The sequence below is a fragment of the Lemur catta genome, chromosome 9, assembly GCF_020740605.2.
Source record: "Lemur catta isolate mLemCat1 chromosome 9, mLemCat1.pri, whole genome shotgun sequence".
NCBI classification, from domain to species: domain Eukaryota; kingdom Metazoa; phylum Chordata; class Mammalia; order Primates; family Lemuridae; genus Lemur; species Lemur catta.
The window spans coordinates 4,351,056-4,365,584 of record NC_059136.1 but is presented as its reverse complement, the minus strand read 5'-3'; the positions used below and the strand labels follow the sequence as shown (position 1 = coordinate 4,365,584).

At 42.1% G+C, this 14,529-nt stretch overlaps 1 protein-coding gene across 1 annotated transcript in view; it reads right to left on the bottom strand.

Moving 5' to 3' along the window:
- Positions 1–14,529, bottom strand: part of IQGAP1 (IQ motif containing GTPase activating protein 1) — a 95,441-nt gene that overhangs the window by 27,562 nt on the left and 53,350 nt on the right. Inside the window, exons 12-18 of the mRNA XM_045561649.1 lie at positions 13,804–13,967; positions 13,456–13,616; positions 11,780–11,904; positions 9,383–9,546; positions 3,509–3,599; positions 3,153–3,320; positions 2,297–2,439 (exon numbers count right to left, since the gene is read on the bottom strand). Of these exons, the coding sequence (XP_045417605.1) occupies positions 2,297–2,439; positions 3,153–3,320; positions 3,509–3,599; positions 9,383–9,546; positions 11,780–11,904; positions 13,456–13,616; positions 13,804–13,967 (1,016 nt within the window). The remainder of the gene's footprint in view (positions 1–2,296; positions 2,440–3,152; positions 3,321–3,508; positions 3,600–9,382; positions 9,547–11,779; positions 11,905–13,455; positions 13,617–13,803; positions 13,968–14,529) is intronic.

The following is a 14,529-nucleotide window of genomic DNA, read 5'->3' as shown; positions in this document are numbered from 1 at the left end:
GTCAGAAATGGAGATTTGCTCAGGGCCACACCCTAGGCCCACAGAATCAGAATCTGCGTTTTAACAAGATCTCCAAGGTGATTCATACACACGTTAAACTCTGACAAGCACTGATCTGGATGGTATACAATAGTTGAAAATATGAGAGGGCTGGGCATGGTGGCTCACAGGCCCAGCACTTTAGGAGGCTGAGGTGGGAGGATCACTTGAGGCCAGGAGTTCGAGACCAGCCTGGGCAACACAGTAAGACCCTGTCTCTATAAAAATAAATTTTAAAAAGAAAAAAAAAAAAAAGAGGAAGAGTACGAGGTCTGTAAGGAACTGGAAGAGGAGGAAATCAAGCAATAAGATGGACAATGAGCTTTGGAAAGGATAGATTTTTTTTTCCTCCAGAGAGAAGATGGTAAAGGATTCAGTGAAAATCCAGGTAAGTTCAAAGTGCAGAGAGCAGGAGTGGCGAGAGGGAGGATCCATCCGCAAGTGATGCCGGTAGGGCAGGGTAGGTGGTTATGTCACATGCTAAAAATGGGGTAATATCACTCTCCTGTTTAAATTCTTAGGTCCATATGCAAATTGCTATCTAAGCATGAGCGTTTCTGTGGAGGTTAACAAGATTCTCAAAGGTGTACTTGTCCTAACAAAGTTACAAATCACGCTGCCAGAAGATGCCACCCGGATGCCTGAGCACAGCACATTAGGCCCTCAAGCTTCAACCCCCGCCTCCCCCCTGCCACACGGCACCTGCCCGGGCACAGCGCCATTCGCCTTTCTTGAATGGCCCGTGTTCTTCCAGTCCTTGGCACCTTTGCCCTTCGGTCCAGAATAGCCCTTCCTCCTCTTCTCACCTGCCATAATACTGTCTATGCTGCCTTCCTCCAGGACAAAATTCCACTTTCCCTCAACACTTCCTTTATTGTGCTGTTCTTAGAGCAGCACTCCTCTCTACCTTATTGCAGTACTCAGTTCTACGTCTGCTGTTTTCACAACACGGGAATTAGAAGATAGAGACTCTCTGATACATTTTATATCCCCTCAATGCCCAACGCGGAGTCCAATGAGTTTAGTCAAATGTAATCACCGGTGACATCATTAGCGCTGAAGGGGAGACACTGGAACGGTGTTTCCCACACGCAGACCTTTACCCACAGGGAGAAATCATCTATCTGATAGGGAAGTCCTGAAGAAAAGGACCATTTAACTTTTTCCGTATGTGTATATTCTACTTGTACACAGGATTTGGGAATGCTGCCAAGTAGATAACCTTTTAAAATCCCTTTACTGTCCTTTTTCTCTAGGAATCTTTGATGCCTATTAGTAACATGTCTAACGGTGGCCTACAGGAGCTTACAGGCCCTCAATATATCTCCTCTCCCTCGATGTTCCTTAGACAAAGCAGTTTCATTACCATGAGCACAGCACCAAGTTACAAGTGCTCCACAGCCCAACAATGACAATGCAAGTGCCCAGCACACACAAGCACTGCGAACTTGGCAGCTCACCTTAAAAATTAGTAGGCGGCATAAGACAAGTGCAAACATGACAAATTCACATCCAAGTAGATTAAATTCTGAATGAATACAAAGCTCTCTGAGGGCTTCAAAGGAAAATGGAAGGGGGAAGGAAAGGAATTAAAAAAAAGATTCATTGAGGAGGTGGCTCTTGAGATGGGTGTGCCCAGAAGGATAGAATTTTGACAGATAACAGATAGCAGGACAGAGACATATGACAGCAGGGACTTTGTTTCATTCATGACGACATGCCCATTGCTTAGAAGAGTGCCTGCTACACTGAAGGAGGCATTCAATAAATAACTGTTGATGAATGAATAAATTCTAGTAAGAATGAACATAAGCAGAGACACAGAGGATGAAAAAGCACTTTAAAAGCTGTTACTAAAAAAGGTTGACTTTATTTGAAAGTGCAGGTTGTATTCTAATAACAGTACAGTTTGGAGTTTGTGGAACAGTCAGAAAGATTGAAAATGCAAATTGAGAGAGATTAAGCAGCAGTTGCGTTTAATGAGGAGTCAGAGCAACTTTTCATTTTTTCTTTTCTGGATCATCCAAGTTTTCTCTAATAAGCACAGGATTTATGTCACATAATTCTACAATTCAGATGTTTTACTAATTCAGGCCTTAGTCACTCACCCAACCAATACAAAAAACGCTACCCCAAAACAGTTCATTACATCAATTTTAGTCTAGGGCTTCTGGCCACATGCCCTATTCCTCTCAACTAATATTAGCATAAAAACACTTTCTCTCAGCTTTTTCTGATGTGAGGGAAGGTGACCTACCTGGATCTCCTCCCGAGAAAGCTGCGTAGAATTTTGCACAAAGTTTGGGGGTTCGTCCCATCCTCCTTCCTGGGTCTCCAGGTTGTGGTAATAATAATACCCACCTTTCACCCAGTGCTTCACCCATTTGCTATTATTGTCTCCTGGCAGAAAATAAAGAAAAAAGATAAAAGAAACCCAGAGCCACACTCCCCAGTTATATGGCCAATACTACGGGATTATTCTAGTCAGGTTTAACAATCTAAAGGAAGATCATTACAAACACCTGCTCCTTGGATCGACGCAAGTGAAGGGGCATCCTAAGTCCCCGTTAAGTTATGGCTTTGGGATGTCTAATTCAGCTCATTCATATCTATAATATAAGAAAATACCTACAAAGTCCAATTACAGAATTAACTGTGATTGACGTTGTTCTTTCCGAAGCCTATGTCGAAGACCTCTGTGTCAGAAAACCCTTCTGATAAAAGATCTGCGATCATTCGGCCTCTCCAGTTAATGAGAAAGGCCACGAAATGGGATGAGAAATCTTACCTTTATTCCCCTTTTTGCAGATAAACTACTTTTAACTGCCTATAGGCTTAGATAATCGGAGCCACTGACACGCAGTGAAAGATAAATTCAAATATTTTGATCTTTCCCACATTCTTAGAAAACTGGTCTTGTTAACATAGCTGTCCACAAAGGGGGCAAAAAGAACTTTCAAAAATCAGGATATTATCTCCTTTAAAATGAGCCTAAATACTGTGCGTCTACACTAAAATATCTATCCCTACAGTTTGTCCCTTCCTCTACATCTGTCCCCTCATATACTCAAATGCTTAGCTTCAGGGCACACATTTATTTTCCCGTAACTCACCTGCTGCCAGTTTTTTCTTCCTGGCTTCAGCAAGGTCACTCTGGTAAGTGTCACCACACTCGGGGATGACTCCATATAAGCCGACATCAGGGGAACGAAGAGCACCCAGTGTCTTCCCAACATCACCACTTGCCACTGCCTCGTTAATGGCAAAGACTCCTAAGGCAACTAGCGCAGAAAAGAGCTGTTACCAGAATGGTTTAGAATGTGTCTGAATTCACACACCAGTTCACCTAGCTCTACCTGTAGGGAAATTGCTCCCCCAGATCTATCTTGGGCAGGCTGAATACTGAGACATGGAGCACCTTGTCACCCCCACACTCCACCAAAACGGAAACAAAACGACTGATACATACACCTCTGTGCTTCCTGAGTGTCTTTGTTGGACTGCCAGACTCCACCTTGAATTTCATCCAACCATAACACAGCTGACTCGTCCTGGGTTTCCTACACATCATTAAAAGCAAAACAACATTAAAGTCATGAAATTGGGGTACATGTGATGAGGGGGGCTTCTAAGACCCAGTTAGATATGGAGAAAGAGTTTTAAAAAATAAGAGACACACAGATCAGTCAAATGGAAGCAGCCAGCCATCAAAACACTGGCAAAGGTTACAAGAGAAATGGCTCGATGCAAGTGAGGAGCACTTGGAGATGAATTCAGGTGGCTCAGGAGGTCAAGAGCAGCCAGCAGGGGCCAGAGGACCAGATAAACTGGACAGGGCCCCGTGACTTATACAGTGACAAGGGCCAGAGATGCATATAAATATGCACTTATTCTAGAAAGCCTCTTTTGCCAACAATATTCAGAAGAAGTTAATATTCTCTATGACTACCAATGTTTTAAGACTGTCAAGTCTTACTCTAACCAGAACCTTTGGAATTATCATATTTAAAGCCAGAAGTCACTACAGGCAATCTAAACTTACCACCAGCTTATATTCCAAAAGTTCATGTTAAAGCAGTTGCTGGAAACTTAAAAACCCATTTTCACATAGACACATTATAACACAGTGATTAGTCTCCTCAGTATGGCCAAGAAAAGCCTCCCTAGCCCATAGTTTGAGTTGGCTGCTGGGACAAGGTGATAGAGCAGTAGTAGTGGCTTACTTCCCTCTTCCTAAGTATGATTTTAAACAATTTTTTAAAAAAAGTATAGTTTGTTGGTGATCATTTGTTCTGAAAGTCAATTTAAACAGAATTGGATTAACAGAAATATCTTCCTCTTGTGTTTCCAGTTCTCAAGAATCTGGCTCTCAACCTCTGATTAAGGAAAGTATGACAGCTTGTGGATTAACCCCAGCTAGTTGCTACTGTTACTGATAGTTGGCACAACAGGTATTCTACTGTCTACCTATGCTCAGCGTGAGAGTCAGAATGGGAAACCACTACTGATGCCCAGTTAGACTTCAGTGGCCGTACTTGGGTTATGTAAGCTTCAGCTGGGTGTCCTGTGATGGCTAAGATGTCCCTAAGGTCTTTATAGAAGGTATCAATTCAGCAGATTAACGTGGCAGTCTTTTCTAGAAAAGGCAAGGCACCTTGGGTTTTTAAGTGACCAGGCTGTGACAGTCGTGTTTGTGGTGATCTTGGCAGACCCAACAAAATTAGCATGCTCTTGAAGCTTGAGCTGACAGCAAGTGGGATAACTAGCTCAAAAATCCATTTAGATTGCTTGATGTGAATATAATTTGTCAAGGCGCCAACGAGGCAGAATAAAAAACTCAGCCAATAAGCACAACTGTGTGGCCAGACGAGGCAGGGTAGAAAGTTTCACTGCCTAATGGCCGAAGCCACAAAACCTTGGGGGAGGCTTGGCTTTCCTCCTGCCTTATTATGGAATGACACAACATTTTAGTCAGAGGGAAGCAGCCACAATCCCTGCAATTTATAAAGAGTACTGGTGACAGGATAAGGCCAAAGGAAAGCATTTGAAATTGAAAGCAGTGATTTCTCTCAAATGCAGAGTTTTACAAAGAAAGATCATTTAACTTAATTATGGTAGGTGCTAGCCTTACAAATGAGAAGCACTGTCCCAATTTTAAGCAGCTCACAGTCTTGGGAAAAGGAAAAGAGTAAACAGTTAAGTAGAATGCAAGAACAAATCACTACTAGCTACAGAACCTCGCACCCTCCTACCGCCAGTCACTTTCTATTACTGAAAATAGGAAATGACCACACACAATGCCAGAGTCCTAAGAATAACTACTGGAAACACGAAGCAATAGTTCCAACGTGAGACGGCACAGTGAGTCAGCCACAGGCCTGTAAACTGAGAAGCCACGAGCGAGAGGGCCGAAGGTCTAGTCTCCATGAGAAGCAGCATGAAAATCCTTGCGTCATAAAAACAGAAGCACTTCCACAGAATCAGGCCATTTTGGGTTCGCTTAGGCTAATCATACACCAGATATCTCAGAGTGGAATCTGTTGTAAGCAAAGCTGGGAGGCTAGGCAGCCTTCCTTCCTTACACCGAGAGAAGGGCAGAGCTCGTGAAGAATTCTGACCATTCAGAGCTCTGCCTTCCCTGCTCTGCAGACTACAGTAAAAGGGTTAAAGTAAAACCTTTCATACGTACTCCTCTAAAAAACAAGCAATCGAGCCATGGTATGAAAGGCAAGAAAAGGAGAATCAGTGTGGCGGGGAAACATGATACAGAAATGCCCCTCACCAGGATGAAGGACACGAGACAGCACACACCCCGCCTCCCAGTGGAAGGAAAGAACAGGTTCTTTCTGCTCCAATTAGATCAAATAAGGTGACAAAACCCAAAATCCTCCTAGTAAAGTTTATTAACTCAAATCACTGAGCAGAGCGTTAAAACCTTGGGCTAGATGTTATGGAAAGTACCGAAATAAAACAGATTTACTGTAAAAATGCTGTATAAAATATATTAAAGTATAGCCCCCTAACAACTCTGACACTTAGAAATACATTGACTGCATTTCAGAAGAGGTAAAGAGATAGGGACCAGAAATAAGAATTAAAAAAAGGAGTGAGGCCAGGTGTGGTGGCTCACACCTGTAATTCCAGCACTCTGGGAGGCGGAGGTGGGAGGATCGCTTTAGGTCAGAAGTTCAAGACCAGCCTGAGCAAGAGCAAGATCCTGTCTCTACAAAAAATAGAAAAATTAGCAGGTGTGGTGATGTGCACCTGTAGTCCCAGCCTACTCGGGAAGCTGAGGCAGGAGGATTACTTGAGCCCAGGAGTTTGAGGTTGCTGTGAGCTAGGCTGACACCATTGCACTTTAGCTTGAACAGAGCAAGACTCTGGCTCAAAAAAAACAAAAACAAAAAACTTTTCCTTGCTAAATTTGGAACTCAGCAATAATTATTTTTAAAAACACTCCCAAGATGGCTCATAGGAACTTAGAGGCTAAGCTGATGCCTAAAAAAAGATAATTCCACCTAATATGTGGTTCACCCAGTTAGGCCTGGCAATGTTTAATAAATTTTCCTTTAACTGCCCCCCCATCGCCTTTGATGAACTCTAAAAAGTTATTCCATATCAAAAGGAAATGCTTCCAACTCTAGTCACATCCTGTAAAAGTTTAACTCCTTTGACCCAGACATAAGGAGCAGACAGCTTTATAGCATGAGTGAGCGCTATGTAAGTTATAGCCTCAATTTACTTTCCTTCTTAGACATGGACCCAACCTAGCTTATTCTCCCAAATCCCACTCCTGACAGTGAGGTGTTAGACTCCTTTTGGACTTTCCTGGCAGCACAAACAAACACTACCACCACCAGTCTGTACAGAATCATGGCAGCCAGGCCCCACATTAGAGACTCTGAATCAGAATTTGAATTAAAGCGTAGAAATCTGTATTTTTAAAATGACTTTTTAAGTGTTCTGATGATCCACCAAGTTTGGGAAGCTCTGATCCAAAAAAATGAATCAAAGACTGAGACTTCCGTTTCTAGTTCCCTAGAGCCAACTACTTCTTACCTGAGTAAATCAGTAGATCCCTTCATCTCGATTTCCTGACTATGAAACAGGAGCTGTGATTCAACCCTCTCCACAGGATCAAGTGACACTCTGCATAATAATGTGCCTCTTAAATGAAACCTGGTCCTATCAGACTATGTTTACATGATTAGGGCATGTTATGTCAACGACTGTCATGGTACTGTCATCAAAGCAGATCTGTCAACATAATAATATTACCCACAACTCCTCCACCCCTAACCCCAGTTTATAGAGCTCAAGTGGGTGTCAGTGTACAAAAAGCTCTAATACACTAAGGGCTTGGTCTGTTTTTCTACCCCTGGCTTCCCAGAAAAAATCTGACTCCCTGAATTAAAATTTTCTTTTAGTTCTTCCACTTGCTGCCTCACTTTAGGAATTTTCAGAAAAGGAAGAAAAGAAAGCTATGGTTCTCCCTATCTAGTTGTTGTTACTTAGGAAGCATTTAAAAGGAGATGAATCACAATTAGAAAGACAGATGTAATTATACTGTAATCATGCAACTAATATGTTAGGGCACACTACATATGAGGGAACTTCCTAGATAGCAACAGCATAAAAAAATGGTACAAACCTTGCCAGTTCCCTCAACAAACTAGCTAGGGGGCAAGACAAATGAACTTTTTAAAAGATGGGTTTATTACAATTACTTTGAAAAAGTGTATGTTCATAAGCAGCATCATTCCTGATAGTCATAAAGTGGAAATAACTTGTATGCAACAGCTCAAGAATGGATAAATAAAATGTGGCATAGTTATACCATGGAATTTTATTCAGCAATAAAAATGAAGTGATGATACATGCTACAACTTGGATAGACGAAGCTAAATAAAAGCAGCCAGTCACAAAGGACCACATATTGCATGATCCTATTAATATGAAATATTCAAAATAGACAAATCCACAGACAGTAGTAGGCTGATGGTTGTCTAGGGCTGGTGGAGGTTAGGGAAAATGAGGAGTGACTGCTAATGGGTACAGGGTTTCTATTTGGGGTGATGAAAATGTTCTAAAATGGATTGTGGTGATGGTTGCACAATTTTATGAATATACTAAAAACCACTGAATTATATACTGAATTGTATGATATGTGACCTAGGTCTCAATAAAGCTGCTATTAAAAAAAAATTATGGCATTATCTACTAAAGCTTAACACATATGTATTCCCTATAACCCACTAATTCCACCCCTAAATGTATACCTGATAGAAATGCATATATATATTTACCAAAAGACATGTACTAGAATATTCACAGAAGCACTATTTACAATAGCCAAAAATTAAAAACTAAAACTTCACCAACACTATATAACCACACGATGGAATGGTATAAAACAATAAGAATTAACTATTGCTACATGTGACCACATGGATGAATATCACTAACATTATGTTGGGCAAAAGAAGCCAGACACAAGAGAGCACATAATGTATGAGCCCATTTAGCTACAGCTCAAAACTAGGCAAAATGAACTGTGGCATTATAAATCAGAATAGTGAACACCATCAAATGGAGAGTGGACAAGGACAGAAGGGACACGGACGTTTCTGTGGTGCTGGCAGTGCATTCTACTATCCGAATACCCATTATGTCATATGCCCACTTGTGAAAATTTATGCAATTGCACACTTATATAACTTGTTCATTTTTCTGGACTTTATATTTCATTAAAGAGACATGTCTAGGCCGGGCGCGGTGGCTCACGCCTGTAATCCTAGCACTCTGGGAGGCCGAGGCAGGCGGATTGTTTGAGCTCAGGAGTTCAAGACCAGCCTGAGCAAGAGTGAGACCCTGTCTCTACTAAAAATAGAAAGAAATTATATGGACAGCTAAAAATATATATAGAAAAAATTAGCCGGGCATGGTGGCACATGCCTGTAGTCCCAGCTACTCGGGAGGCTGAGGCAGGAGGATTGCTTGAGCCCAGGAGTTTGAGGTTGCCATAAGCTAGGCTAACACCACGGCACTCTAGCCCAGGCAACACAGTGAGACTCCGTCTCAAAAAAAAAAAAAAAGAAGAAGAGAGACAGAGAGACATGTCTACAGCTAACAACAAAGAACAAATACCCAAATTACAAAATAGCATGAGCCCCTGCAAGGTAGAATCTATGTCTCATATTTTTGTGTCCCTCCAGTGCTCTGGAACTAAGGGTGCCCAGAAAGTATTCACTGAGTGACTCAAGGGAGACATCCCTACCTCTGTCTTTGTTCTAGGAGGGATGAAGTGTTCTCAACGGAAAGGAACAATTTTGATGCCACTCACCTGGGCTTTCTCTCTCTTTGCTCTAATCAGTGTGTCTTGGTAATGCTGGGCCACTTCCGCCAGGACTCCCTCAAGTTTAGCTGCAGGAATCTGCAGGGCCTGTAGAGTCTTTTGGGCATCACCTTCATCCAGGGCTTCGTTAATTAAACCAATGGCTAAAATCCCTAAATACAGAGACAAAAAGGTTATTTTAATTAAGAAAGTATATAATCAATCTTCAAACATGCTAATTATAAATCCACCTCAGAGTAGCTATGATTCAGACTTCAATTTGTCATCCATTAAGCAGCCATTTTTATAATTTAGTGTTTGTTTCATTTAAAGTAAACTCCCTTGTATTCATGTTCCTATTGAATGGTCAAGTCCTTTTGTTTCATTTTTAATTCCTCTAATTTAAAAGTGATGAGGATTTTGATGAAACTGGCTTTACAGTATAGCTTTCAGGCAAATTTAAATGTGTAATCAAAACGACTATTGATTTGCAAAAAGTCAGAGTTCAACAGATCTTAAATAGTCACCTAATTCAACATTTTTATACAAGAGAAGACGAGGCTTAGGGATCTCCACGATTACACAGCAAACAAGCAGATGGAAGATCCAATCCCAGGGCTCCCTGCTGCAAGGCAAGGCTCTTCCCACTAAATCAGTTGCATATTCTCGCAGGAAATACAAATTAAAAGTGGAAATGTTCATTCCTCAGGTATCTTAGGCAACTGTGCCACTTTTGTAAGGACTCGGTTGCATAACAAAGTTTGGCTGGTCTCTGTCCCTGGTTCCTGGGCAGGAGCGTCTAAAACCCTTAGAATATCCTGAGTGATAGGTATGTCTTGTTAGCCATGGCTGGGCCCCTCCGACTACACCTGAATTTAGGCTAACCAATGACTCCCGGTAGGCCTCTAGATAGTTTTCAGATGGAGGCTGGCCATGCTGGAAAGATCAACTATGTGATTATAAGATCAAGTCATGTGATATCAGTGTGGCCTCCTGACCTCCAGGGAGGGGAGGCCAACTGGAAATCTGAGTTTAATCACAGGGCCTGTAATTCAATCAATCATGCGTATGTAATGATGCCCACTTAAAAACTCTGGACGCCCAAAGCTTGGGTGAACTTCGCTGGTTGGTGATACATTCCAAAGTACCAGGAGGGTGACGTATCCTGAGAACACAGAAGCCTTGTACTGGGGACCCTCCCAGACATTGCCCTATGAGTCTCTTCTTTCGGCTGGTCCTAATTTATATCCTTTATAATAAAACTGTAATCATAAGTCTAGCAGTTCTCTCAGTTCTGTGAGTCTTTCTAGCAAATGACTGAACCTGAGGGGGTGGAGGGGACCCCCAAATTTGTAGCCAGTTGTTTAGAAGTGCAGTGGCCTGGGAACCCTGCAGCTTGCACCTGGTATCTGAAATGAGAGAATTCTTGTGGAGAACTGTGCCCCCAACGTGTGCAATGTGACGTAATTCCAGGTAGTGTCAGAACTACCTATTACAACAGTGCTGGGGCTCAGAAAACGGTATCCCCAAATGAAGGCCTCAGAAGCAAAAGTTTTTCTCTGACCTTCTCCTGCCCTCCTGTCTCTCAGTCCCATTCTCCCCTGAGGCTAGCCATAGAAACTAGAATCCCTCTTCCCCAAGGCAGGTCACAGAAACCAGAACCTAGTCCTTTTCCTTCCAGTCAAAAAAAAGAAAAAAGAAAAAAAAAAAAAAAGAAATCAGAACCCCCTTTCCCAGAAGCCAGCCATAAAACCTCAAATTATCCTGTATAAAAACTGGCCATAAAGAAATTATCTGACCTACCTTGTTTGACTGCAGGTCATAAGACCCCCACGTTCCAGGGAGGCCCTGCCCCACACCAGAAGGAAGGAATGCAGCTCAGAGAGGCCAAGAAGAATCTGGACAGACAGGCCTTGCTGGGTTTCCCAGTCTATTAATACTAGATCAGACCCTGTTTGTCCAATCATATTCCTACATTGCTGTCCATACTTTGTTGAACCTAAGCATAAAAAGGGAAAACTTCCCCCATATCCTGGGGGTATTCATTCCGAGGCTCCCATGTATATACATTAAATAAATTTGTATGCCTTTTCTCCTGTCAATCAATCTGCCTCAAGTCAGTGATTTTTCAGCAAAGGGGACCTTGGTCCCTACAACCGCATTTAAAATTAACAGATCATGTTCAAATTATCTCCTAAAAAATTTAGTTCTTATTAGATACATACCTAATTATAGCAACTGCCTAGTGTTTTGAAAACAATATCCAACCTTAGACTTTTTAGTTATAAAGATATTTTTCAATCTCTCACCCCAAAATCCTGCTAGGAGTAGTATTTAGAATCAGTTCATAGAATCACACCATCTTTAATGGTGACATTACTTGGAGGGGACAAGAAGATTACTCACTCTCATGTTCCTCTTGTACCACCAGGTTCACATGGTCCACACAAGCTTGGATGTCATTCCACGTAATAAACTCATTATTCTCCGCATGTGCCTGAGCTTTCAGTTTCATCAACTCATCAAGATATCTGTCCCAGCACCCCAACAAAGAAGATAATGAAGTGCAGCATTAAAACAAATAAACAACAAAAACTCCAGGATTATTATGGAGGACAGGAATGAAAAGACTTAGGTTTAAATCCAAGACTGCCAGGGTACCCCAACTGTTTGATATATTCTAGAGGCCAGTATTAGGACTGGGGAGCTACCTTAAAACGTGAAAATGCACATTATTCTCACAATAGCCTGCTACATATTCTAAATTCCAGATAGGACAGACTTTAGAATCAGAGGAAGCAGCTCAAATAATTCCTCTGGAGATAAGAAAAACGGCCACACATGAGCTAATAAAGGTAAAAGGAATGATAGATCAACAAATCATCATTCAATACTTTCTTATTATTGATTTAGGCAAAGATTATCAATTAGAGTTTAAAATATCATGTGAATGACTGATGGGGAACTGGACATTTTGATGGTACCAAAGGTACAAAAAGAGACGATGTTCTGCTGACAAATGAAAAACATTAATATACAATGGAGATGTAAGCTGTCTCCCTAATCCAAGGATCAATCTTAGTATCTCTGATGGTGGGAAAAGTAGATTTCACATGCCTTTTGATATGAGGCAATATGAAAGACACATCACCAAAAGTGTTAAAGTGAATTGGGGCAAGCCTTTAGATCTGATTTCCAGTTTACAGGAATAAGCTGAACGTGAGAAAGCAACCAGAACTATTTATAAGATGGCACATTTTAGAGGACAATTGGCCCCATCTCTTTAACAAGTCAGTGTCATGAAGAAAGGGACAATTTTAGATTAATAGATACCTAAGGGGCAGGCACAGTGGCTCACGTCTCTAGTCCTAGCACTTTGGGAGGCCCAGGCAGGAGGATTACTTGAGGCCAGGAATTTGAGACCAGCCTGAGCAAGAGCAAGACCACGTCTCTACCAAAAATAGAAAAAATTAGCTGGATGTGGTGGCATGCACGTGTAGTTCCAGCTACTCAGGAGGGTTAGCCACGAGGATCACTTTAGCCCACGAGTTTGAGGTTGCAGTGAGCTACCATGTACGATGACACTACTGTACTCTACCCAGGGCAACAGAGTGAGACTCTGTCTCAAAAAAAAAAAAAAAAAAAAGAATAAAAACAAAAAGAAAACAGATACTTAAGGGACACAACAGCCAGATGTAACACATGATCCTGGACTGAATCCTGATTTGAACAAACCAGCTAGAAAGGAAAGTTCTGGAACAACTGAAGAAAAATGAAAATGGACTAGGTTTAGGTAATATTAAATAAGTTTTAGTAATTTTGTCAGGGCACAAGATACTGTCATCTTGGCTGTGTAACAAAGTGAGATAAGCATGCACATATACATGGGAGCATGATGTCATATCTATAATGTACTGTAAATCCTTCAGCATAATAAAGAACAAATGAATCAGAGTAGAACAAAAGAAACGTATGACCACACTAAAGTCCTAATGCCTGCGAAGAGACTAGGAGTGTTGCTACACAAAAGACAGAGGTAACAGCTAGATCACAGATTCAATCTACTGACTCTGGGCACCCACCTCTGACAGTTTTCTTCCTCGATATTGGTAAGGCCTGTGACCGAACTGCTCAGCTGCTTCCACACCGTATTCACGTCTCCTGATTCCAGCGCCCTGTTGATTAGGGCCACCGATGACAACATCTCCACTGCGACAGAGAGCTCTGGATGGGTGAGGTTATGCTGTACAGAAAGGGATGGGGAAACAGGAAAGACATTCTTGAATACCAAGGGAGTCAGAAGTTCAATAAAAACATAACAAGACTCAGTTTCTGGAAGAAAGGTCTTCCTAACCGCACGAGGAAGTGGGTATTAAATTCACCGTGGTCCATCCCCTTGCTCACAAACAAGACAGGCTCAGTGAACTCACCTGGGGACTCTGCTGCTGCAGAGTAGCCAGCTCCTTCTGGTAGAGATCAGCGGCAAACGGGTACACCTGGGGCAGCTGGGCTTCGGGATTCATCAGCTCCAGAACAGTCTTCTCGGCAACACCCTTCTGGATTGCGGCATTGATCGCTGCCACTGCGGCCAATCCTGTGCAGAAGGCAGGTCAGAAACGCAGCACGCTGAGAGCCCGAGGGGAAGGGGGCGTCCCTTAAGTTTTCATGAAAGAAAGTTACAGTCTATGGAGGAACTATCAGCCATAAAGTCTGAAGTGGAACTGTCACCTTTAAAAAGCAGCTTCCTTTGTATAAAAGGTGAACTGTATGGCATGTGAACTGAACCACACCTCAATAGAGGGGTTTAAAAAAGGGGCAGACTCCTGTTCTCCTCACCCATATCTTCTTTCCACTCAATTCACCCTGTCTGCCACCACTACTCTCCACCCAAACCATCTCCTCCTTCCCCTGTAGCCTCACAAATAACATGCCAGCTTCTTAAGGTGCCACTCAGCTTTCCACAATCTGTCCAACCATTTATCTCACGTAGCTCTGCCCATCCACAAAAATTTTATTCTAACTACTGTTCCTTAAATACATCTTTTACCATCTGTACCTCTGCTCCCACTTCCTTTCCCCCTTATTGTCCTGTATTAGGAACATTCTTCTCTCTCCTTTTCCACCATCCAAATCTCACCAATCCCTTAAGTGGCCAC